Below are 25,298 nucleotides of genomic sequence, written 5' to 3'. Positions count from 1 at the left end.
GTTCAGTTATTGACCTCAGCATGCTATTAACAAGATCGGTATGTGAGGGTTTTGTGTCAGCTAGTGAGTTCTAGCAGCCCATATGCAGAGGAGTAGTAATTTACTGGGCTTTACTAGCTGTGTCCTACCAGCAGGTGTCACTGAAGCCTGTAGGAACCGCAGAAAATGCTGCACTGTGCCTCATCTAACTTTTGGGATGGCTGGTGACAAGATTATTAATACATTTAAATAGTGCTATGTAAATGGTTTCAGATATTTCAGCAGACTACTGCTTGTACTTCTTAATAAAATAAAATTAAAAAATAAACCTCAGCACAATAGATACTAGGTGATTGCAGTTTAGTTTGGTTAACACAGGACTGGAAGGGCTGGAATAATATGTTCTCAAGTAATTTTCTGTTTAGTTTTGGTCTTGTTAATCTCTTTCTTCCCTCATAATTAACTAATTCATGTCATTAGGCATTTTTTTTCTTAAGAGTCCGGTGGACCGCTAGTTTTCAGTAATTGGTTATGTATTGCCTGTATTTCGTTGTACTGTCTGGTGTTCTATTCTTTCCACTTCTGCTTAGCTGATATACTATTCCATTGGTTTCGGGAATAGGACTACTCCAAGCCTAATTAAGTGAGAAATACGGTGATCTCTCTTCTTTTAAACATTAGCTGTGATGGCCGAGGTTTTGTTTGTTAAGCTTACTTCCTTCTTCCTAAAGGAAAATAATTGTCCATTTTGTCCCTTTAGAGCATGGTAAATGACAATTATCTTCCACATTAGGCTTGTCATGGCAAATCTGCTGTCAGGTATGTTGAGAATTGTATTGTAGTGTAATTGATTTTTCAGATTAGAATGATACATCCTGAAGGAGATGGTTGTTGATTAAAGACCTTTTTGTGTCTATAGGCAAAGTATTTGGCTTGTGTGGACAGTGGTGCTAGATTTGAGGTATACTTTGCAGTTGAGTGGCACCGTTACTTTCCTTTAAGTAATGTGTTTATTACTGTGGTGGTTTTTTGTTAGGGGAGAGCCGAAGACATGGTATGGCGTGCCCTCTCATGCAGCAGAGCAGCTAGAGGACGTGATGAAGGAATTGGCTCCTGAGCTATTTGAATCCCAGCCTGATCTCCTGCATCAGCTGGTCACCATTATGAACCCCAATGTGCTGATGGAACATGGTGTACCAGTGAGTAGTACATGAGCATTTTTTACATAAGCACTCCTATGCACTCTTTTTTTCATTCTGTGCAAGATTTGTCTAACAATGGTTTGGCATAACTCTGAAGAATTTTTATAGTGGACACTTATGTATTCAATTCATTAGTTATGCGGTGTTTTTTAAAGCTATTTTCTAGAATCTTCTCTAGACTCACCATGAAATTTAAGTTATATTAGAAGTGAGTGTGCCAAGCTTCTTACATAAAATATCTTATAGAACAAGTGTACATTGTGTGTTACATTTAATTTTTAATTAAAAAAAACCACAAAACAAAAAACACCCTGCCATTGCAGAAAGTTTGTCTGTGAAATGCTTTTAATATCTTTTGACAGTGAAATACTTGTCTTATGTTCAGTAGAAATCTCAGCATTACAAAATGCTTTTTTGACCAAACATAATTGACTGCAGACCTTTAAGCAGCAGTCATTATCATTTGCTTTTGTCTTAGGATAAATTGCTTCCCTGGCAGATACCCCAACAAAGCAAACCATAAACTGTTTCCAGAAGCTTTTGCAGTTTGTGGTGCGATGGATTAAATGATGATAGAGAAACATCCCTTTTGGGATTCATAAAGAGAATTTTCAGCTGTTGGCTTATATATTCAGCTTTTTGGGTAAGGCTATAAATTGAGGATTCACTTTAAGAAGACGGAACCATACCTTACCACTTTTGGGGTAGCTACATTGCCTGTCGTGTTCTATAGATAAAGAAAGTGGTGCTCAGACTTCCTTTAATTGTGTGTCTTTAAACTGTGTTGCAAGTTTCATATTTTTTCTTTTTTTTTTTTTTTTCCCCCTTTATCCTCACTTGTATTAGGTATACAGGACCAATCAGTGTGCTGGCGAGTTTGTTGTGACGTTTCCTCGTGCCTATCACTCTGGATTTAACCAGGGATATAACTTTGCTGAAGCTGTGAACTTCTGCACTGCTGACTGGGTCTGTTCTTTTGTACATGTTTGCTATGTCTCTGCTAGGTCATCTTTGCAAGGAGAGCGTTAGTAACTTTGTTATCTGAAGAGTAGTCTTTTATGTTACATAGTATGTTTTACTTTTATAGTTCCTGGTACAACAGTTAAAGACTGATGTGAGTTTCTATTACACAAAATAATCTTGATGAGCACATAATTTTAAGCAGCTTCAAACTGAAACTCTGGCATGTTCACTATCTAGGGTTTACAGTTGGAAGTTACAATCTCATCTGTAGTTAATCTACCTCTAACTTCTTTTTTGTTACCTTCAAGTAGGAATTTTAGTCCTTAATCAGAGAGTTTTATTCATTCATCAGAGAAATTGTCTGCAGGATTGACAGTGTGTCAGTGTTCTTATTTTCTCCTGTGCTCATGATGTAATCTGTGTATATCCTCCGTGGAAAACTGCTAAACTCACACCAGACGTGAAATTTCCTTTGCTTATGCAAAATGTAACCAGAAATCTGTGTAGCAAATTCATCTAGCATTTTACATTTTTTTTTCTTTAAAAGGCACAAAATGAGTGATATCAATTTTGGTTAACTCTAGGCATCTTGTGTTAAATTTTTATGTCCAACCACAGTAATATCCAGAGGGCAGTGCATTCACCTTAGCATAGACCAGATGACTTTTTTTGTGCCTGTTTATTTCCACTGTAAGTAAAAAGAGCTTACGACAACGCTTAAACTTGTGTCTGAAATTTAGGCACATAAGGTTATGGCAGATGGCCCCCCACCACGGATATCATCTTTGTCCTCATCTGTGACATGATTTAAGGTTGTTATTATTGGCTCTGTCCCATAAGATACAACTGTCTTAGTCTTTTCCCAGGTTTTGTCAAAGGAAGGAAAGTGGGAGCTAAGAGATCATCTTGAAATGTCTTTTCCCAGAATGATAGATGTCGGGTTTTTTGTAGCTTCCCATTGGACGTCAGTGTGTGAGTCATTACCGAAGGCTAGGACGTCATTGTGTTTTCTCCCATGAAGAGCTGATCTTCAAGATGGCTGCAGATCCAGAGTGCTTGGATGTTGGGCTGGCTGCCATGGTCTGCAAGGAGATGACTCTAATGATAGAGGAAGAGACACGGTTAAGGGAGTCTGTTGTACAGATGGTGAGTAACAAGACAACTCACTCACTTTGGTTGCAAAAGAACTTTTGCTTCCCCCTCCCCTGGCCTGGATTAGAGTTTTTAGCAAGTGTCTAATTTTTTTTGTTAGGGAGTGTTGATGTCTGAAGAAGAGGTATTTGAACTGGTTCCAGATGATGAGCGTCAGTGCACAGCTTGCAGAACCACGTGCTTCTTGTCAGCTCTTACGTGTTCCTGTAATCCTGAGCGTCTGGTATGCTTATACCATCCGTCTGATTTATGTCCATGTCCCATGCAGAAGAAGTGTCTAAGGTACACAGAATTTTTTTTTCACCCACTTTTCTTCCATATACAATAGTTTGCTGGAGACCAGTGACCAAATACAACATTTGGCCACAGTTCTCTTTATTTAAGGAGTATTTTTATCCTCTTTGCTTGTTTCTTTGTTCCAAGGCAGCAGGTATTATACATGTTCTGTCTTTCTGGCCTTGTAGCTGGAAAAACACAATATAAACAATATCCTGGCTTTTGTATGGACATTAATACTCTTTCTGTGTTTTCCTTCCATATCTCCAGGTACCGGTACCCACTAGAAGACCTTCCTTCTTTGCTGTATGGAGTGAAAGTTAGAGCACAGTCTTATGACACTTGGGTCAGTAGAGTTACAGAGGCTCTGTCTGCCAATCTCAACCACAAGAAAGGTCAGACTTCTATCGTTCATAGTAGGATGTCCTGAAACTCCTACATTTGTTCTGTGCTCTAATGAGAGAAACACTGTGTATTGTTTAGTGGAAAAAAGAAATGAGCTAATCTGAGAGTGTAATGCCACTCATCATTGTGCATTTCAAATTGAACTAGCCTGTTGGAGCCTTGATTGGAGGCCTTTGAAGCAGTCTAAAATCTTTTGGTTTTGTACTGTTATTATTACAGATGTGATTGAGCTGAGAGTAATGTTGGAGGATGCTGAAGACAGGAAATACCCAGAGAATGATCTTTTCCGCAGACTCAGAGATGCTGTGAAAGAAGCAGAGACCTGTGCTTCAGTAGCACAGCTGCTTCTGAGCAAAAAGCAAAAACACAGGTAGGACAGGCATTTTTTCAACAGTTTCCATCTGTTTGTTTTGTTACTTGATTGAACCTGGGAATGCATGAACCCTGAGGTCTCACTGCCTACTAACTTCTTTCAGTGTTTCCTGCCCTTAGTGCTGTGACTCATTGAGAGGTAGGGGAGGCAGATACAGTGACACAAAGGGCCAAAAAAGCACACTGGGTTGGAATGTGTTAAACAGACTGTTTTCAGCTGACTTATATACTGAAATGTGAAATCCTTTGGAGAGGTTGTGTGTTTGATCGCTGATCAGGTATTTCTCTGAATGTGTGGGAGAGTTTTTGGGAATGACAACTAGAGGAAAAAATGTGATGAAAGTAAGTCTTGACATGAATGTTAGTGTTTTAGGTACCATGGTTAAGTACATAGCTTAAAGCTATGGAAAGAAAATCTGTTAAAACATTGGATTGCAAAGGAAAATGCTTGAAAAGCAGGAAATACCAATTATGGTTGGTGAGGCAAGTGCAGTTGTATCTTCTGGTACAGCATTTCTCAAAAATATTTATAGTTTTGCCAGCTGTTCTCAAGTTGCAGAATGTGTTGTGATGCTGGTGGAGTTACTGGAAGATGCAAAGGAGATGTGTCTTGCCAGCATTGACTGGGACAAAAGGGTCTTGGGGAGCAGAGCAGTGCAGAGAGCAAAAACAGTCCAGAGTTTGAGCTAGTCTTTTACTTCTTGGGAAGGACCACGGGAGTCAGCGATGTGTGGCTGCAAAGTAGTGGCTTGCCTCAGTGACTTCTGGCAGTTTAGACTCCCTTAGTTCTTTGTGTTGCCTGCCTTGCCTGTGGCTGCCTCAGTATTACTCTGTCCACTGGCCCTACCTCAGCAATCTGCTGGATGTGTCCCCTTGTTCTGCTGTCATGAGCCTTCAGCAACGTGTTCTTCCTTCTCTCCTATGCATTCTGTGCACTGAATAAAAGTCCCATAGAAAAGAATTTGATCAGGTGACTGTAATTCTTGTGCTAGCGGTTGTATAGTAAGCTTTTATAGCTTGCATTTCCTCTAAGATTTGGCTTTGTAGTTGGTTGTTTTTTCTGCATGTGTAGTTTTTTTGTATAACTTAAGACTTCTCAAGGGAGGGAGTAAAAAGTCAATATCTTGTTAATTATAATACCCAACTTTGCTACACAGAACGTACTGCATATCATAATTGCTTGAACTTGAACACTGAAATGTTAGAGTTACACCACAGATCCAAGTATAATATCTGATGTAATTGGAAAGCTGTTATAAAATAGAGAAGCATTTTTGCTGTATTTGAAGGGGAAAGAAGGCTCTCCAGTTTGTTTTTTATCATTGTAGAATCCCACTACCACAGGGGTGTGGTCACTTAGAACTCTGGTCTGGATGATGGAAGGAATGCTACAGGGCTTGCATTGCCCTGTTCCTAGTGAAGTTTAATTATTTTGGTAGCTCCCAGCTGTTTCTGGTCTGTTGCTGCTTCGTCCTCCTCCTGCTGTTGGAGTGTGTCAGCCTTCTCTCAACAGATTTGCCTTCAGTTAATTATTTGGTGGATTTCCAGCACTGTCCCAAGAAACACAAGGGGTAGAAAGATTTGACAGATTTCAAGGATGTGTCTGATCTAAAGCTGAAAGGAATTCCATGGGGGAAAAAAAAGGACTTGTATATACATCTGAGGGCTGTTGTATGCTGAATAGCAGTATGTTACAAAATTGAGGTTTGAGAAAGACTTTTAAACCTATTCCATGAGCAGCATTAGGAAATTTAAATATAGAGGTCATGTTCAGCTTCTTCTTTTAACATTTATGTTGATGTTTAATACATTGCAAAGGATCACATTTACACAAAGGATAAGGTTATTAAAAAACCAAATTAAAATGAGTGCTCAAACAGAACAATTTGGCAGGGATTAAAGCAGCGATAAACTCATGGTCAAATGTAGCAAAAGAAAATCTATCCCTTATGCATCTGATTATATATAAACCTGAGAAATAGGTAACGTGTAGCTGTGAAGATGTGTCCAATATTCCAATCCTATCTCTCTCCCCGCTGCTAAAAGTTGTGAGTTTCCATAGGCAGGGATAGTTGTCTCTTTTTGTGCAGCATCTCGTGCTGTGGCAGTCCATGGTTGGGCTAGGGTCAGAAAGCCAGTGCGGTGTTTCAGAGAGTGTGCCCTCCTGCCGTGGTGTCTCTTGGAGCGCCGCACCCCGTTCACTCTCGCGCAGGAGTATTGGAGGCCCAGCAGGTCCAGTGCAGCCACCGCTCCTTCTTACTGTCTGTCGTAGCTAGTCAAAGCCTGCAGTGTTCTTTTTTTCCCCTCTGTGTTTTATGTAGTGTGTAATTATATTTGATCATTCATCTAAATTTTACTTTTACAATTACATTTAAGTCCATAGGTTGAAAGATTGAATTTTGTTTTTCTTTAATGTTTCCGTAGTAATAAAATGTAGATTCATTAGCAGGGAACCACTCTTCAGTGTTTAAAATCTGTCCTGCTTGTGAAATTGTTGTGCCTGTCAGTGATATGTAAACCAAGTGTTTAATTTGTGCAGTGTGTCACTTTTAAGTCTTTTACTGCATTCAGCAGGCTTGTGATACTTGCTGTGAGTGATATTTAATGGAAATGTATTTGCAGAACATGTCCTACTTGGTAGCAGTCTTTTGCTGTTGCAAGGCCAGTTTCAACAGTTCTCTGGCTACAAGAGAGAGTGCTCTAGAAAATAAGACTTCTTTTCAGAGCTTGTTGCTGTTACATACCTGAGACTTCTTGTCAGTGCCTGTCATGGCAGTCAACTTCTTGAGCTGCCTAAAGCAAGCTTTCTGGGGCTATGTTCTTTTACCTATTTGGAACAAACCCAATTTGAAAGTCGTCTAGACTTTCCTACCTCTGAAAAGCAGGGTAAATTCTCTTGAAGATTCTTAGAGGTATTAGATTAAATTTAGTTTTCAAGATTTTGGAATTCTTGTGGAGTTTGGGTTTTTTGAGTTCTCAAGTGATGGAATTTTTTTTTGTAACTTCTCAGTAATCTTGATAGCTTTCTGTCACTGGGAGTAAATCCAGGAATCATCATCCTCTCTCTCACGTAATATTGTTTAATTATGTCCATTCATACAGCAGACAGAGCCAAGATAGTGGAAGGACACGGACCAAGCTAACTATGGAGGAGCTTAAAGCATTTGTACAGCAGTTGTTTAGCCTGCCCTGTGTTATCAGCCAGGCCCGACAAGTAAAGGTGAGTTTCCATCTGCTCCTCAGATATATTGGGTCATGCTTTTTGCTTTGTTATGTTTTGTTTGTGGTTGTTTGTTTCTTTTTTTTTTTTTAAGCAGATTATATTGCCTGATGTAAAGGACTAGAGGCTTTTTTTTTTTAAGAATCAGTCTTGCACTGGCAGAGATGGATTGAATAGGGTGTTTCATTTCTAGCTTCTAATATAAAGCAAGTAGCTGATTTTCAATATCTGTGGCCTCAAGAAAGGAAGTAAAATACACTGGATATATCTAGCTCAGTGTCTTCCTGCTTTACTGGGTAATCTTGCTGTTGTCATTGAAGTTTTGCTGATGATGTTGCTGTCTGTCCATAATGGAATGGTAACATGTATTTCCTGCTCATTTTCTTGCTTGTTTGCAAGCATGTCTCTAAGTGGGCAACGATGGCATTTGTACTTTTATGCTAGTGTAGTCATAGCAGCTGAATATGTATGGCTCAATTTGATAGCCTGAGCATGGCTATCTAGTGAGCTGTGAGATGCTCTAAAGTATTCCACCTGGCCTCCATTGCCATTCTGGAAGAATACCTTTGCTCTCTTGTGAGGCAGTCTCAGACAGTGTGGGGTATTGCACATGGTGGTCAGCATTTTGGCAACTGAACAGAGCACTTTACTTGACTATGCATACACTTTTTAAGGTGCCTGTTGCAGTGGGCATGGTCAGATGTGGTGGTCTCACTGTAGGTAAATCAGAATAAAAGATCTTCCCCACCTGTCACTGTCCAGGCAGCCCAGCTTTATCTCTCTGAACCAGTTACTCTTATTCCAGCATCTTTTATGCTATCTATAGGGATGGAATTTCCAGTTAAATCCTACCCTTTATATGTTTTGGTAGAAACTTCCGAAGGTTATATCGGTGTGCTTCTTCAGGTGAGGGGGAAAGCAGTACCATGCTGACAATTGTTCAGTAAATACTTCTCAGCCTTGCTTTCCAGGTTACAGCCCCCTTAATCTGTATGCATGGCCTGCATTTCTTGTCTTTCATATGTATCTTTGCACCTGTCTTTGAATGAATCTAGCCTAATAAGTAATCCAGATCATACTGATTCCCCTGGCTGCTATTATCATTTATCACTCTGGCAGTCTGTATCATAGCAAGTGTTTTCAGCAGTAATCTTAATTTGTTTCTTTGTCACTGATGATGAAATGTTAAATAGTGTTTCGCCTACTAACCAACTTCTGGAAAACTCCTTCAAGAAACATCCTTAATAAATAAAGATTTTTCACCTTGAGAAATGGTTCTTGAGATGTGTGTTAACCATATATTAACCCACATATTCTCTGTTGATACAGTTTTAAGAAAAATGTTCTATAGTGCTAGATTGAGGTCCTAAAATTCTAAACATTACCCATATGTGCAGCTACCCCTACATAACCAAACATATAATAGTTAGTCTTGTTTGAGAAGGCCTCTTTTCCATAAGTGTTTCCTGGCATTGATGATGTCCTCCTTCATTCATGAATTCTGTATTGACTTTTCCATAGTAGTTCATTGTTGATATCATGGAGAGACTTTATATTGGACTTTCTTTTTGTCTTTGATATTGGCATGTTGTTGCTGAAAACAGGTACTTTCAGAAAACTAGAATGCCAGGAGACAGATTTCCTAGGCCTGTTGACTCTAATCTTTGTCCTTCAAAAATGTTCTTTAATGTGTTTCCCAGCAGCTAATAGAATGGAAAGTATATTATCATCCTCATATGATAGGAAGATTTTACTACACTTCTTTGCAAATACAAACCAGAAATATTTACTAATACTTATTCATGAAACTTTATCATCCTCTATTAATAGACCTGTAAGGTTGCTCTCAAAGGAGTTCTTTGTTTCTAGTGTATTTAAAACCTGCTTCTAATTAAGACATAATTTGTAGTTGACACAGCTGAGGGCATACAATAAACTCTTTAACAGTTTTAATTTGTATTTTTGTCTAAACATTTTCACCCAGCTAGTCTCTTTCTTCCCCCTCCCCAGCCTTACGAAACTGGTTCTGTTAAAATACTGTCTGTGCATGTGTATGCTCTTGAACCTTCAACATAATCACTAACCAATAAAATAAATATTATCATTTTACTGGTTAGAAACCATAGTCTTTTAGCTTCTGAATGAAGTCAGATAGTGATCATTTATGCCTAAGCACTCACTAACTTTCAGTATGGCATTTGAATGCAATTATCCATCGTAATGAATTGCAAAATAATTGTCGTGTTGGATGATGAGTATTTTCTCTACACAAAAGACATTATAATTATTAAACTGTAATAATTTACTGTTGTCACTATGAAGCATTCAGCATATGTTCCCTAAATCAAAATCCTTATGATGTGGATTTTGTTCTTTTTTGTAAATGCCTTCCGGTTTCCAGACAGCCATGAAAAGCAGCATCAGACAAAAAGTGCAGTAAGCTAAGGGTTAGGAAATGCAGGTTTTGCTCCTCATCATGCCATCGACTTGCTATCAGGAATACCTGTCTTTTTGTAAGAGATTCAGGAGTGAATCAATTGAGTATACTGGTTGAATGTCCTTGAATGAATCTCCTGCAGAGATTCTTCCCTATCTGTTTGCTTTCTTTGATTTTTTTCCATTGCAGTGCCAAAACATGAGGAGAGGACAACTGCAGCAGTGCAGTTGGATTTCTGTGAAATTGTCTCCTTTCATTAGAGGGTTTTGCATTTTCATTTCTTTGCTTTTTGAGATAAAACCTAGGTGTGTTTAAGTAATGGGCCTGCTTTAGGAAACAGTAATTTAAAACCTGACCATTGTTATTTTAATGATCTTTTGGTATTTGTGTCATCATACAACTCTGGCTTGTTCTTTTTTTCTCAGCATGTTGTGCATTACCATCATTACTGTAATGCCCCTGACACTAGATTGAAAGGATGGTCTGTTTGCAGAAGTCCCCTTTTCCCCCCACTATTTTAAAATTAATGTTGACTGGGCAGTGCTTAATATTCTGTTTTTTGGCAGCTGTAGTTAGTTGCAGCTGTACTATTTTAGGTGCAGAGTTTCATCCACCTGATATGTATAGTGTATGAAACATTAGCCCAAATGAGTTCAGGTGGTCCGTTACTTAATACATGTCAGACCTGATGGCTTGTGACAAACTAGCTGGCAGCGTGTGTAGAAGCTCTTGACTGATGATGTGATGATCACGTACAAATTTGCAGCTGACTGATCCTTCAGTCAACTTTCCCTTTTGATTCTATGGGCGTTTTTCCTAATTGATTTGTACTGTATGTTACTTCAGAATCTGCTTGATGATGTGGAAGAATTTCATGAGCGTGCTCAAGAAGCTATGATGGATGAGATCCCAGACTCCTGCAAGCTGCAGGAGTTGATAGACATGGGCTCTGGCCTTTATGTAGAACTTCCTGAACTGCCAAGGCTGAAGCAAGAGCTGCAGCAGGCACGGTGGCTGGATGAGGTGAGGTCCACCCTCTTGGATCCCCAGAGAGTCACCCTAGATGTGATGAAGAAGCTGATTGACTCTGGTGTGGGCTTGGCACCACACCATGCTGTAGAGAAAGCCATGGCTGAGCTGCAGGAGCTGCTTACAGTCTCGGAGAGGTGGGAGGAGAAGGCCAAGGTCTGCCTGCAGGCCAGGTGAGTGTTCCTTTGCAAACTGTTCTTATAGGTCACACACTGCAGGGGTTCTCAGCCTCGGTTGAGGAGTGTGGTGAAAAGTAGGGGCTTTGAAGCTGTAGTACTTTTTTTTACCTCCCAGCAGTTTGATTGCTCAAGAGTTGGATTTGAGGTTGTTGATGAATTGCAGAAGAGTTGATTCTTTGTCGTGTTGCACAGTGGCAGGAGGCTCTGAATTGCCGCTGTCTTTGCTATTCATCCCCCTCAACAAAAAACACTGAGTATGCTGCACAAGACAGCTTCCTCAATGTTAAGGAGTTCTGATGCTGTACTCTTTTGAACTTGATTGTGCAAAGTCCATCAGCTTTCTCACCTCTCCTGTTATGTGGTAGCCAGTAGCACCCTCCAAGACTAGAGCCATGGTATCCTACACTGCAGTGTAGTGATGTCGTTGCATCACCAGCCTGTCAAATTTATGTCTTTAGTTGACTGGCGTTTTGAGAGAAGGCTGGAATTGAGTTTTTCTTACTCTAGGCCACGCCAAAGCATGATGGCTCTGGAGGGCATCGTGAATGAAGCAAAGAACATCCCTGCTTACCTGCCCAATGTGCTGGCACTGAAAGAAGCCCTGCAGCGGGCTAGAGACTGGACAGCCAAAGTGGAGGCCATTCAGGTAGGGGTTACAGCAGGGACTGGAATATTCTGCTTGCATCGTTTTATTTAGATGTGTTCTTTATTCCTAGCCCCTCTCCCCACAAAGGTGACCTGAAGGGAAACCTTACTACTGCTGTTAAACGTGCTTACCATAGCTCGTGTGTTTGAATTTCTTTTTCTTTTTGTGCTGCTCTTTCCCCACTGGCTATTCAATTTCTTTCCCTTCCTTTTATGCATTTCATGGGGGATGTAGAAGTGGGCAAATTCGTTATGATACAAATGTAACTCTCAAAGGGTATTGAAACTGTTCTGCACACTGTCACTGGAAATACTTAGCTGCAGTGGAAGATGTTCTGTTCACAGGTCTTCAGTTTTGGAGCTGGCTATGGAAATGTTTTCTTTTTGTTTGTTTTTTCTCCCCAAAATGGTGCAAGATTTAATGGCACTGATGGCTGAAATTTTCTATCTGAAATAGATGAAATTATGACATTGTTAGTTCAGTAGTCCCCCCCTTCTATTGCTTTACCCACATAACTTGATCCAAAAGCGATGTGGCTTCTGTGATATTTCTGGGTGTTGATCTCTGGGCTGCAACTGCTATTCCTGTATCGGGTATTTGCTGGGAACTGAAGTGAGAATCCCAATTGATTTCACATCAGCCCCTGTACAACTCCCAGATATTGTAGCTTGCCGTTAAGCAGACATCATTCAAGACAACCATGTAGAAATGAAATGTTGTCTTACTCTGTAAGCCAGCTGGCCATGTCAGAATGGCTGTTAAAATAAAAACTGTATGAGGTAGTTTTAAAAATATCGGTAAGGTTGAAACCCTGCCCTCCTTTCCTTTCCTATGGAACTCTCTTTTAGTTAGACAGACAAAATAGTCTATGGCTTGAAATTAAGCTGGCCACTGACATAATGGTGGAATCGTTGTCTTAGAAAAATTTCTTTTACCCCAGAATGGGAGCAACTATGCCTACCTGGAACAACTGGAGAGCTTGTCTGCCAAAGGCCGCCCAATACCAGTGCGTCTTGATGCCCTGCCACAGCTGGAGTCACAGGTAGCTGCAGCACGTGCCTGGAGAGAGCGCACAGGAAGGACCTTCCTGAAGAAGAACTCAAGCTACAGTCTGTTACAGGTGAGCAAGGCACTTCTGTGTCAGCCTTCAGGAACTGATACTGATGGCCATCTGTGGTCTGGAGGGAACAGCTGGTTCAATTATGGTAGATTACAGCTCCTTTTGAGAATAGAATATAATAAAAAACTTCAGCTGTTCTCAATTGAAAAGAATGAAAAAGGCAAAAAGTTTTGTTTGGCTAGTCTTGTTTTATGTATAGACAACCTCAGCTGTTAATTTTGAAGAAACAGATTAAAACTCCTTTTTGGGAGGGCAAGAAAAGGATTTCTCTTTTTTGTATAGTTGTAGAAATGTAGGCCTGAAGTGGACATAGAAGCTGTCTTTAATTGAGGAATGTTTTAACTTGTTCCACTGCTTAAATTCTAAGCAAATAGATTAGATATTTTGTAAGCTGTTTAACTATAAGAAAAATTAAGTCAGCAACTGTTTACTTCACTTCAGTGAATGTAGTCACTGTCTTTGTTTTAATAAAAATCATTCACGTGTTTGAAGATTTATCATATCTACTTGACAGGCTTCCCTTTTCTAGGGAAAACAATTCCAGTTCTTTCAACACTTTCTTGTAGGCTGTATTTTTCATCCTCTTACCTTGTTGCTGTTCTCTGCGTTTGTCTTCACTTTTAGTGTGATGTCCCAAACCAGACAGAATCCTCTCACTATGGCCTCCCTAGTGCCACATGAAGTGCAACAATTACATCTTGTGTCTCAAAGGGGATACTGCTGTTTAATGTTTCCCAATGGGACCTACCACATTGCAACATCATCACACTGATTTCTGTTCAGTTTATAATGCACTCTAGGTCCAAATTCTTTTCTTCTGCCTAACTAGTTATTTAATACGTTCTGGTTTTGCATTTGACTGTTTTCTTAAATGTATCAATTTGAACTTTCCTATATTGACTTTAATTTGATAGTTTTTATATTTAAGTATGCCTTCCAACTAATCAAGATTACTTAAAATTTGATTCTTGTCCTTAAAAGCGCTTTGCGGCCCCTCATGTTTGATATTAAAAGGCTTATAACATATTTTTTAGTTTTGTTTCAGCCACCAAATTGCTGATGTAAATATGAAATCATGGCACATCTTTAAGACTTGCAATTGATGAAGGCGCTTCAAGTGAATGTTAAACTACTGATACTGAACTGCATACAGTATTTCAGTTAGCTATATGTATGATAGCTTAATCTGAATAGATTTTGTAACTTAATCATGAAAACAGTGGTTTTCAAGTTGACCTGCCACATCACTCTGGTGCTGATTACATTCCAATTCCATATGTATGAAATACTTGTATCCTTTTCTGTTTATTTCTCCTCTTCCTAGCATTAATTGAGAGATATCAGATACGTTAGATTGCTGAGTATTTTTTGCTTTCTGGTGACTCTGTTGTAATTCCTTTATTAGATGTTCTCATATATGTCCCTGAAATCATAACTTTATAGATTAGAATTTTTTTCTGTTCTTGGCATCCTTGGCTCTGACAGTGTAAGTTTTCTTGGTGGTTACAGGTTCTGAGCCCTCGGACTGATATTGGTGTTTATGGGAGCAGTAAGAATAGGCGGAAGAGGGCAAAGGAGTTGATGGAGAAGGAAAAGGAGAAAGATCTTGACTTGGAATCCCTAAGTGAACTGGAGGATGGGCTGGAGGAGGCCAGGGACACTGCAGCTGTGGTAAGGAGCAATGAAAGGTAGTGTCTCCTGATAACATGGGTTTAATTTGTCTCTGATCTGTGTAGGAATCTTATGGAAGAACTGATAGATGAATCTCACTGAAACAAATATCTCATATTATGATATTTGACACAAGAATATAGTTCAGCTTTAATTGCAGTGAAAGTAGAGGGAAGCACAGTTCAGAGTATAAGTGCTGGTATTTAATATGTATTGGGCTATGTGTAAGACTTAACTGCTCTTGCGTTAATATCTGTGACTGCTCATCTAATATTATTAACATTTCTTGAAGTCCCATCAAAATAATGTGGAATGAGGTGCAGCTCTACCTTAAATAGTACCAAGACATGTTTGGTTAGGTCGATTTTGAGGGCAGCCTGTAAGTGCTTGGTCATAGAAACTGGGCTGGGGGGAATGTTATATTTGATTCCTCCTTGTTGGGAGGATATTGATGCAGCTTATCAGAAGAATTTGCTGTCATCTGGTTGCCCTTTCTCCGGGAACAAAGAAAATTAATGTGACTTATACGCAGTCAGTTTTACCTTAGTATGCTTTGTTATAGTTACTTGAATGGAGACACTGAGGAAATGCAAGTTGCTTCAGGAAGATATGTGGTCACTCAGATGCTTCTGGTGCTGAGTCAACATTGAAACAATGCTCAGCTGCATTGTCTCGGTGGACAGATGAATGCGACTGATTCTGACTCCTTTCCTGGAGTCAAAACCTGTTCTTCTGGTGGCCTAATGACAGATTTAATTATGAACTTCAGAAACTTTGTAGATATGGAGAAGGCTATCTAAAGTTTACATAGAATGTCTGTCAGAAGGACTCGGGGGAGTAATGGAAATTGAGGAGGAGATATTTTAGCTAAAGTTTTAATTAGATCACACAATTCCTAAATTTTGGGCTAGTTTAACTAAGAAGATCTGTTGATATGGTTTGGTTGTTTTTTTGGGTTTGGTTTTTTTTTTTTTTCCCCCTACATTGATAATAAAATGTAATCTCTCTTAGCTGTGAAGGTCATGAGCTGTTTTTTCTTTCCTGGGTAGGTGGCTATATTCAAGGAGCGGGAACAGAAGGAGATTGAAGCCATGCATGCTCTCAGGGCAGCTAACCTGGCCAAGATGACTATGGTGGATCGAATCGAAGAAGTCAAATTCTGTATCTGCCGCAAAACAGCTAGTGGATTCATGCTACAGTGTGAGCTTTGCAAAGACTGGTTTCATAGTGGCTGCGTGCCCCTTCCCAAAACAAGTTCTCAGAAGAAGGGCTCTAGTTGGCAAGCCAAAGAAGTGAAGTTTCTGTGTCCACTTTGCATGCGTTCTCGAAGGCCACGGCTTGAGACAATACTGTCTCTGCTGGTGTCCCTGCAGAAGCTGCCTGTGCGGCTGCCGGAAGGGGAGGCATTGCAGTGTTTGACAGAACGTGCCATGAGTTGGCAGGACCGAGCGCGGCAGGCTTTGGCCACTGACGAGTTGTCCTCTGCTTTGGCTAAACTTTCTGTGCTCAGCCAGCGAATGGTGGAGCAGGCAGCACGGGAGAAAACGGAGAAAATAATCAGTGCAGAGCTACAGAAAGCAGCAGCTAACCCAGACCTGCAGGTAGGGATGTGGATGTCTTGTTCTTTACTGTGCTTGTCCTTCTTCAGTGTGTCAAAATGCCTTATCTTTCTCGGATAAGCTTGGGGGAGCGGGGAGGGCAGTTAAAAGCTGAGAATTAGACATATCAAAATTACTTAGTTCAGTGCTCCTCAGTCTCAGGCTGTGGCTGGCTTCAGTCAGATACATGCTGCTCGAGGAACAGGTCTGTTGCTTTGTGCAGTTGTCAATAGCAACTGCTGAAGGTGCTTGTAAGAAACATCAGTTCAGATATAACAGCTGGCTAAGGGCCTGAAGATGTGTAAAGCAGTGGCCACTTCAGTGTCCAAATTCCATTTCCCTCTTGACAGAATCAAAGGTCTCAATATTTATAATTTCTCATGGATTGTCATTCTTAGGCATTTGGTGTCTTGTTAGTAAACTTCGGCAAGGACTGTAGACAAACACTGGTACCTTTACAGCTGACCTCTTCATCTTGAGATTGAGATTAGACAATGCTGTGGTGAAAAAGTTTGTACAACCACAGACTATAATTTAGTAGCACTGAACAGCAGTATCTAGGTCTTTCTAGTCACTATTATTCAAAAACATGGAAATAAAATCTAATAGAACCTCTTCCTTGGATATTTCCCTGTCTGTCTTCACATCTTGCTGTAACTAGGCTTTTCTGGGACTGTCCAGGCAGTTATCCTCAGGCCAAAAGAACCACGGTTTTCTTTGTCAGTAACTCTTCAGCTTTTTAATAGATTTTTCTGGAAATTTTATTGTTTCATTCGCATATTCCATTTTTCTTTCAGGGACACTTGACTAGTTTCCAGCAATCAGCCTTTAACAGAGTGATAGGGAGTGTGTCCTCATCCCCACGGCAGACTTTGGATTACGATGATGAAGAGACAGACTCTGATGAAGACATCAGGGAGACATATGGCTATGACATAAAGGTAGGTAATCCAATGTGGCTTGTCTGCATGGAATTAATCCAGAACACGTGTATCTTATTAATTCGATTTATTTCAGAATATTTTTTGTATCTTAAGCTGTTTATGTACATTCTGCCCTGGCTCCTGTTGCAGAAGAGGTACTTCTTGATTTTATCTGAATATCTCAATTCTGGACTATGGGGAAGTTTTGTAATGTTTTTATTCAAAATTTCCAAATGTCCTGTTTGAGTTTCAAAAGGTGCTTTTTAGTGCTAAGGAAAAAGTTACGCTTCTCAAGAGATTTGTATTTATAATACCATGAAGGATGCACATTGTCTTTATGCCCCAATCAGAGATACCATGAATGATAAATATGAGTGTCTATATGGAGAACTCTTCAACAGTTTTTGCTACAGCAAAAAATTGGTCTTTGAAAACTCCATGCCCTATAAAAAGTTTGCTGATGCCAGAGCTTCTTTCATGTTTTCATACCGTTCTCTTCATTCAACCCTCATATAAAGGAGGTACATGTGTTCAGTTTTGGATGTGTGGAAATATTTAGGACCAGATGTCTGGATCATGTTGTAAAATTAGTGTCTGGATTCAGTTGAGAAATTGTAGCTGCAGTTAAATTTTTAAAATATTTTAAACAGAGATGAACTGTCATGAGAAAAGGCAATTGTAGAGATAGCCACGTGTTTTCAATGTGATGTATTTCACTTCTGAACTTCCAAAATGTCCCTTTGATATATGTAGAGACAAAAGCAATGCCACTGTTTCTTCTTGTGCAGTGTTTTCTTTTTAGTGATAGTGTCATATCTACCTTAAAAGATGCTAACTTAAAAGACAGTGTGGTCATGTAAATTCTTCTAAGGCAGATTTTCTGGTTTATAAAGGGACAGGAAATTTTCCAGGTATGATTTGCCTCAGTCTCCTATTTTTAGTATTTTGTTTCTAAGCAGCTTTATGCAAATACACATGTTTGTCTTAGTCCCATGTGAAATGCCAACAAAAGTATATTTCAATTGGGTGTTACAGCTTTTAATTAAATTAGTTTTATATAAAAAAAAATTTACAAACTGTTCTTTGCATCAGGAGTCATAATAAGGCATTTCTGAAAGACGTGGCATTTTCTGAGGCTGTGATAAAGCATATGTCAAGAAAGATGGCATATGCTTGTCAGTATCTGAGGGTTTTGCAGTAGTGTAATTTCATTTGTTCAATGATTCTGTTGTCATGATTTCAAAATCCATTACTTAACCCTTTTGATTTGGATATCCATCACTATATGTAATTGTAATAACCTAAAAGTAAAAATCTGTTGAAGCAAAGCTGATAGGGACCAGAAATGTCTTTTGTTAGGTCAACTAACATGATTGGAAGAGACGACGAATTTTCAGGCAACCAAATTCTTCAGGTCTAAATTAGGAGCAGCAACGTTCAAAAGAAATAGCAAAGTTGCTCAGAATTTAATTCTTTTTATACTGTTGGCTTTCAAGCATTGGGGTTCTTTTCAGTTTATGGTCTATAAACATTTTCTAGTGGAGTGATGTGGGGGTTTTTTGGGTTTTTTTTTGTGGTTGTGGTTTTTTTTTTTTTAAAGTATATAGATCATGATACATCATGTATGAATTTGCTCTTAATAACTTCTTGTGGACACTGTAGAAGTAATCCTTAGATCCCTAAGGGTCCATAGACTATATTTTGAAAACCGCAGTCTTGGGCATCTCAAGTACAACAGTGCTTACAAAAAAAGAAGTGAAAAGGCCTGTTTGATTATATTGTGCTTCTTCTAATTAAAACGTGATTCTTGCCAGCAAATACTTCATTATGAGTGCAAGAGCTAGACTTGTTTATAGATTTGTTACAAGCAGACTGATTCACTGGTCAAATTCACTGTAAATTTTCTTCACCTTTAATTGCTTTCATTTTTGTCTCATGTATTTTTTCTCATGCCTTTGCACCTGCGTTGCCTATGGCCACCAAATGGTGATATCTTTTTATTAATTTCCCTATTGGCCCTGAACTTTCTTTTATGTACTATAATACGATATCCAGAACAAGATATTGTACAAGATATAACCTTTACTATGTAGGGAGAAATATCTGCCTCTTTCTGAATATATTTGTTCTCCCTTTTCATCTGGGCAATTTAAATCTGAATTTCCCACTTCTAGTTCTGTACTGAAATCATTAGTGTGCACTTCACTTCCTTTTAAACATGTAACTGAAAGCCAGAGAGAGATTACCATTCTTAAACTCCCTTTTTATGTCATGAAATGGCAGTGTCTGGGTGGTACAATTTCCTGAGTTGGCCATTTTGGGACCCACACAGCTAATCTTCAGGTAAATATTGTCAATAACTGCTCTACAGCCTTTCTCTTCTTCTAAGCCAGCTTCTTGTTTTTTATTGTTTTCTGAAAGATTTCAGTCTTACACAGCATGCTAAGTATGTTTAACCTGTTGGCCAGTTTCATCACAGATGTGATGGGGTAGCTGAGTTCTGGAAAGTGCTGTGGAAATGGACATCTGGTTGAGGAGATTATCCTTATTAATTTTACTTGCAGGGGTGAGTAAGAAGAGGGAGAAGTTAGTACTAGGGGGCATCAAGGAATGTACTCAGATGGGCTTGTGCCTTCTCTGGATTCTCTCCCTAATGGAATGCAAAGTCAAACAAAGCTTCTCCCACTGCTAAGAGATGCCTAATCTCTCTTCTCTTAATGGATCCACCTGCACCTGAGGGCATGCCTCCCATTTCAGAGTGTGATGTATCTAACAAGTCAAGCATCCATCCTACACAATGCATTGAGCAAATTGAGCGTCTTACACCATTATTTACTCAGCATACCCCTGCTTTACTAAAGATGCCAGTCTTTATGGTCTTGCAGTCAAATTTTTCAAGCAAAAAAAAAAAATTATGTAGGCAGAGTAAGCCCCTGTTCATTATGTTGACTTCTGAAGACCATACTTGAGGGACTGCTGAGTGAGGAAACTTGTCAAGTGTTTCTCATGCACTAACTATAAATCTATTGACTCCACAGTTGCTGTGTTCATCCACTATTTAAGTAGGGGTGTAACTCGTACCTTTTGCACATGGTCTTGGTGTCTCTGGTGGGGTGCTTCAAAGTAGGATTTTAGGAACAGCAAACTGGTCAGTCTTAGGAGAATTTACTTTGAAGTAGGTATTTTTTGGATCTAGATGATGCATGTTTTCTGTGGGTCTTTTTCAGGACAATGCCAGTGTAAAATCTTCTAGCAGCTTGGAGCCTAATTTGTTTTGTGATGAGGAAATCCCCATTAAATCAGAGGAAGTGGTGACACACATGTGGACTGCTCCCTCTTTCTGTGCCGAACATGCGTATTCATCTGCTTCTAAAAGCTGCTCTCAAGGTATTTGCTTTTGTATACATTGAGATAAAATTGAACAGATAGCTGGGATGAGCAGTCAGTATGGAGGGGAACTGCTGTTACCTGTGCTAGTTGTAGAGGATATGTTGTCTGTAAGAAGGTACAGTAGAGTCACGTTGCAATTAGTTTCCTGATGTCTGATATATAAACCTGTGTCAAAGTTTTTTGCTTGGGATTGTCTCCCTCCTTAGATTGTTGTTGTGAAAAATGTAATTTCTTTTGGTTTTGATCTCTTCCTTTTATCCTTGTATGACTTGCCTCCTGTCTGAAAGGTTCTAGCACTCCAAGGAAGCAGCCTCGGAAGAGTCCACTGGTACCTCGCAGTTTGGAGCCCCCTGTATTGGAGCTGTCACCTGGAGCGAAAGCTCAGCTAGAAGATCTAATGATGGTAGGAGATCTACTAGAGGTATCACTGGATGAGACTCAGCACATCTGGCGGATTTTACAGGCTACTCATCCACCCTCTGAGGACAGGTTCCTTCATGTCATGGAGGTATGGAACTTGAAGAAATATTCTGGTATGGAAGAAAAACCCACCACATTATTTTGTGGTTTTTGAAAAAAATATAATCTTGGGTAGTTGAGTGCTTAGTTACTTGACATGTTTGGATTTCAGCTGGGGAGTAGTAGATTCCAGAAAATAACAGAATAAGAGATCAAAAAATTTGGTTCTTGATCACTCGTGCCGTAGTCCTGTCCTCCACAATTGACCATATTTAGAACAGTTTTCTCAGGCAGTTCCATATACAAACCTTAATTTAGAAAAATATCAGGTTAGGGGAGGAAACGCTGTTCTTGTTCATGCTTGGAATCAGAATTGATCTGCAAAAGAATTACAAGAAACATTTAGGAAGATGGAAAGTCTATGCTTAGCTTGTATAACTTGATACTTGTATGTTGCTGAACTTTCGTTGTTACTGGGGAAAGAACAGTTGCTTTTTAATAAAACATATACAGTGGGTAAGCCAAAGTGTTGCCAAACTGCCGTCAGTTACAATGGTAGTATAAAGCAGACCCTGCCTCCAAAGAAGGTAGACCCTGCCTCCCTGCTTTACCATGTTTTGACCCAAGTACTTCACTTCATAAGCTTAATGTTCTTCTAATGTAATGTTTTTGGCATAGAATTGATTGAAGAACAGTGAATGCCAGCAAACAGCAATTTATCAATAGTATGCCAGACTATTATATTAATAGTTAAGCACAGCTTGGGGGGGGGGCCCGGGAAGGTGTTGGTGTAAAGGGGGGGGGGGGGTGTTACAACATTTTCTGGTTAACCCTTATGAATACTTGTTTGACCAGAACTACTCATTTTGAATTGAATACCTTTCTATGTCTATTTCCATGCGAAATAGGTAGACTTTTGTAAAATAATCTTCAGAGAATTTGTTTTTGGGTGGAGTAGCTATATTAAGTAATGTACAGTAAACAGTCTTTTACTGGCTTATAGTATGTCCTTAATCTATTAATAATTATTAAGGTTAAAGCGTGTGGCTGGATTTACTGAAATTGAGTCAGTCCTGTTTGTACAAATGATTTATACATGTGAGTCTTTCAGATATAAATAGCACTTGTTGCTGTGGATGCTACCTGCAGTGACAGAGTTTGCCAATTTTAAGCCTCATTTCTGATCTGAATCTGCTATTTAAGATTTGTTAATGATGCCAGGGTATTTACAATGTGTGCCAGTTTGGAAGCTATTCAAATAATGGATCTGTTACTTTCTTCTCTTGCTTGAGTTGATGATACATTTTAAGAATTCACCAATTGCTTTTTCTTAATCTCCAGAATAGCAATTGCTTTCGCTCAAAAATAATTACAGGCAAGACTGACCTAGGATGAAAAATAAGCAAGAGCATCTAACAAATGATTAATCTTCTCAACTTTTATTAAAAAGCAATGTGAGAAGGGAGTTGTAATTATTGCTATTCTACCTCCTTACCCTTGCTGATGATTTACTTTTTCCACTGGACGTTTTTGATTCATTGTACTTTGACACAGTTGATACCACTTCTTATTATTTTCTATTATGGTGAAAATAAAGTTGAGTCCCTTTTTGTTTAGAATTTGTAACAGTATGTTGTTGAATAGGTTTCTTCATACCATGTCAAGGTAATGGTGGAGGTAAGTACATCTCTCAAACTACAGGTTTGCAGTATATGGAAATTTGCATTTGAAAAAAAAAAATCTCTTTTCACCCTTTCTATGAAGGATGACAGCATGGATGAGAAACCACTGAAAATGAGAGGGAGAGACTCTTCTGAGAGGAAGCGGAAACGAAAGCTGGAGAGAGCAGAGCAGTTCTTTGGAGATATGAAGCAAAAATCTAAAGAGCTGAAAAAACTGGAAAAACCCAAGAAGAAGAAGCTAAAACTCACCATGGATAAGACAAAGGAGCTGAACAAGCTGGCAAAGAAACTGGCTAAGGAAGAGGAGCGGAAGAAGAAGCGAGAGAAAGCAGTTGTAGCAAAAGTGGAGCTAGCAAAGGAGAGCACAGAGAAAAAAAGGGAGAAGAAGGTTCTCGATATTCCTTCTAAGTATGACTGGTCAGGAGCAGAAGAGTCAGATGATGAGAACGCTGTATGTGCTGCACAAAACTGCCAGAGGCCCTGCAAGGACAAAGTGAGTTGTCGCTTAGTTCTGTCGTAGGCAATTCCACGCCAAGTCAAAAACCCCAGTGCAGTTTAATAATTAGGTTGAACAGCATGAGCAACAGAAGTGGTGTGATTGGAAATGAGAGAGGGATTGAGTAGTACTTGGGTAGGTACACATACACAGACGTAGTAGCTAAAACGATAGAACTTCCGTATTCTCTTAGGTACTTTAAAACAGGAGAAGAAGATGGAAAATTAGAATCTGGGAAAAGGTACTCTGTCTTGGTTGGGAAGCGTAACCTCTTCAAGCTGTGTAATTTTTTGCTGGCTATGTGCAACACGCATTGTCTGATCCAAAGGATTAATTCTTTGACTCATTTAGAAATGTTCCTGACTTCAGGGTGTTTCTGAGCAGAAGTGGGATGTGCGATGTTCCTAAATGAAGTAAATTTTCTGTATTTCTTGGATACAGTCTGTGAACAGTGATGCTGCAGGCTGAGGGATCTACAAATTGCAGTGCTTCACTTTTCTTGTTGGAGATAAATAATCAGTGATTTTGGACTTGATTGGATTATTACAAAAGAAACTTGATTTGCCTCTCTATGATACTGCCTGTCCTGATTGTTGGCTTTTAACACTGACTAGTTGATAATCAAAAAATGGGTTTTTTTGGAATTTTTTTTTTTCTGCTTTCTGGAAAGGAGAAAAAATGCTCCCAGTAATAACTGTGGGATTGACACTATACTGCACTGGCTTGCACAAGAGAGAGTAGGATCAAATACAAATACCAAGACCTTATTTCTTGTTTCGCAAAATTGAAACATGGAATTCAAGTGTTCATTTGAACACTTAAAAAGACCAGTTAAAAGACCAGTTTTGACGTCTTAAACTTAGACCAAGGTTAGAAATTACACTCAGTTGCTCAAAAGACGATAGATACAGTCTTTGTTCCACCATTCTCTTTACTTCGCAGATTATGATTAGCTTATATTAGTACATTTTTACAGAAATTGAGATTGCAAGAGGGAGGAAAGTACCTTAAAGTTCATATTATAAAGAAGGTTGTACTAAATTTGTCAAACTTCCATAAATTAAACTGAGTAAAATTCCTGATTGTATAATCAAAGCTTGGAATGACAGGCTTTCCATAAGGTTGGACATGTTGTACCTTCAACAGGTGAATGCCATACAAGTAAAAAATGGCAGATACAGGAATGTAATGACTGAAGCTGCAGCTGTTAGTGTTCATTAGTAGTCACTTTAAAAAATTTGTTCAGGAGTAGTTTTCCTACAAACTAAAGTAAAATCTTGAGCTGGTAATGTTTCTTCATTTTAGACAGGTTGCCTCTACTGTTGTTCTTCTAACATATTTTCATTTTCACATTCCCCTCTAAGGTGAAAGCAGAACTAACAATTTTTATAGCTGTACCAGTGCATGCCATTAAAATTAAGAATCTATGTTACTTACCCTGTAGATCTTGGTTTCTGCCCACTGACTCAAACAAACATGTACTTTTACTCATGGAATTACAGATATTTAATAATTAATCTTTTTTTCCTTCCTAAGCTTTAATTTACTTTTTATGCCTTTCCCTAATTGTCCTATAGCAAGTTCAGCTCAAAGTTTGAAATATTTTAGCTTAAATGTTCTGACACTTTGGAGTTACAGTTTGTGTGCAGTTTTTGGCATTTGGTGGCCAGCTGTGTACCCAATATCTAGCTGGTAGAAAAGTATTAAAGCTGCTATGTCATGTGGCTTTTTTTTTAACCAAAAGCAGTAATCAAGGCCTTCTGTTTTCTGTAATTTTTAAGTTGCAAAAGCTACCATTTGATAATGCAGTCTAAAGGGATATATATAATTTAGGATGTGTATTTGTAGACTCTCATCTATGCTGAAGTAACTGTCCCTGAGCACGCTCCTATTTTAAATGTGTTCTAGCATACCTGTCTCTCATTTGAGGAGAGCTAAGTGTCATCTTCCTCAGTAGTAGTAATGTGTGTTTGTATTGTGATGGTCTAAGGATGCAAGAGGTGCAAGGTTTGTTGGAAGAGTGTTCTTTTTTTATTAAACCGAAGCAGCTTGTTAAAACAAGCTCTATAGGGCATTAATTTGTGTCCAAAAGCTTTTGT

General features: G+C 39.0%; 1 protein-coding gene across 4 annotated transcripts in view; it reads left to right on the top strand.

Moving 5' to 3' along the window:
• Positions 1 to 25,298, top strand: part of KDM5A (lysine demethylase 5A) — a 51,435-nt gene that overhangs the window by 22,485 nt on the left and 3,652 nt on the right. Inside the window, exons 12-27 of one of the 4 annotated variants that reach the window (XR_015706712.1) lie at positions 1,016 to 1,178; positions 2,028 to 2,147; positions 3,096 to 3,290; positions 3,397 to 3,578; positions 3,843 to 3,967; positions 4,197 to 4,347; positions 7,452 to 7,569; positions 10,853 to 11,208; positions 11,722 to 11,860; positions 12,801 to 12,980; positions 14,490 to 14,651; positions 15,701 to 16,252; positions 17,047 to 17,190; positions 20,400 to 20,559; positions 20,857 to 21,070; positions 22,786 to 22,923. Coding sequence is in view for 3 of the 4 variants with exons in the window: in XM_009473605.2 (XP_009471880.2) it covers positions 1,016 to 1,178; positions 2,028 to 2,147; positions 3,096 to 3,290; positions 3,397 to 3,578; positions 3,843 to 3,967; positions 4,197 to 4,347; positions 7,452 to 7,569; positions 10,853 to 11,208; positions 11,722 to 11,860; positions 12,801 to 12,980; positions 14,490 to 14,651; positions 15,701 to 16,252; positions 17,047 to 17,190; positions 20,400 to 20,559; positions 20,850 to 21,070; positions 22,786 to 23,196 (3,379 nt within the window). In the remaining variant the exon portion in view is untranslated. Of the gene's footprint in view, positions 1 to 1,015; positions 1,179 to 2,027; positions 2,148 to 3,095; positions 3,291 to 3,396; positions 3,579 to 3,842; positions 3,968 to 4,196; positions 4,348 to 7,451; positions 7,570 to 10,852; positions 11,209 to 11,721; positions 11,861 to 12,800; positions 12,981 to 14,489; positions 14,652 to 15,700; positions 16,253 to 17,046; positions 17,191 to 19,455; positions 19,516 to 20,399; positions 20,560 to 20,849; positions 21,071 to 22,785; positions 23,197 to 25,298 lie in introns of those variants that run through there. The other 3 variants (XM_087766932.1, XM_009473605.2, XM_087766933.1) reach the window with 3 other exon arrangements.

This window comes from Nipponia nippon, unplaced genomic scaffold, assembly GCF_047370975.1.
Source record: "Nipponia nippon isolate SJK-2023a ecotype South Korea unplaced genomic scaffold, ASM4737097v1 scaffold_3, whole genome shotgun sequence".
NCBI classification, from domain to species: domain Eukaryota; kingdom Metazoa; phylum Chordata; class Aves; order Pelecaniformes; family Threskiornithidae; genus Nipponia; species Nipponia nippon.
This window is presented reverse-complemented; position numbering and strand designations above follow the sequence as displayed.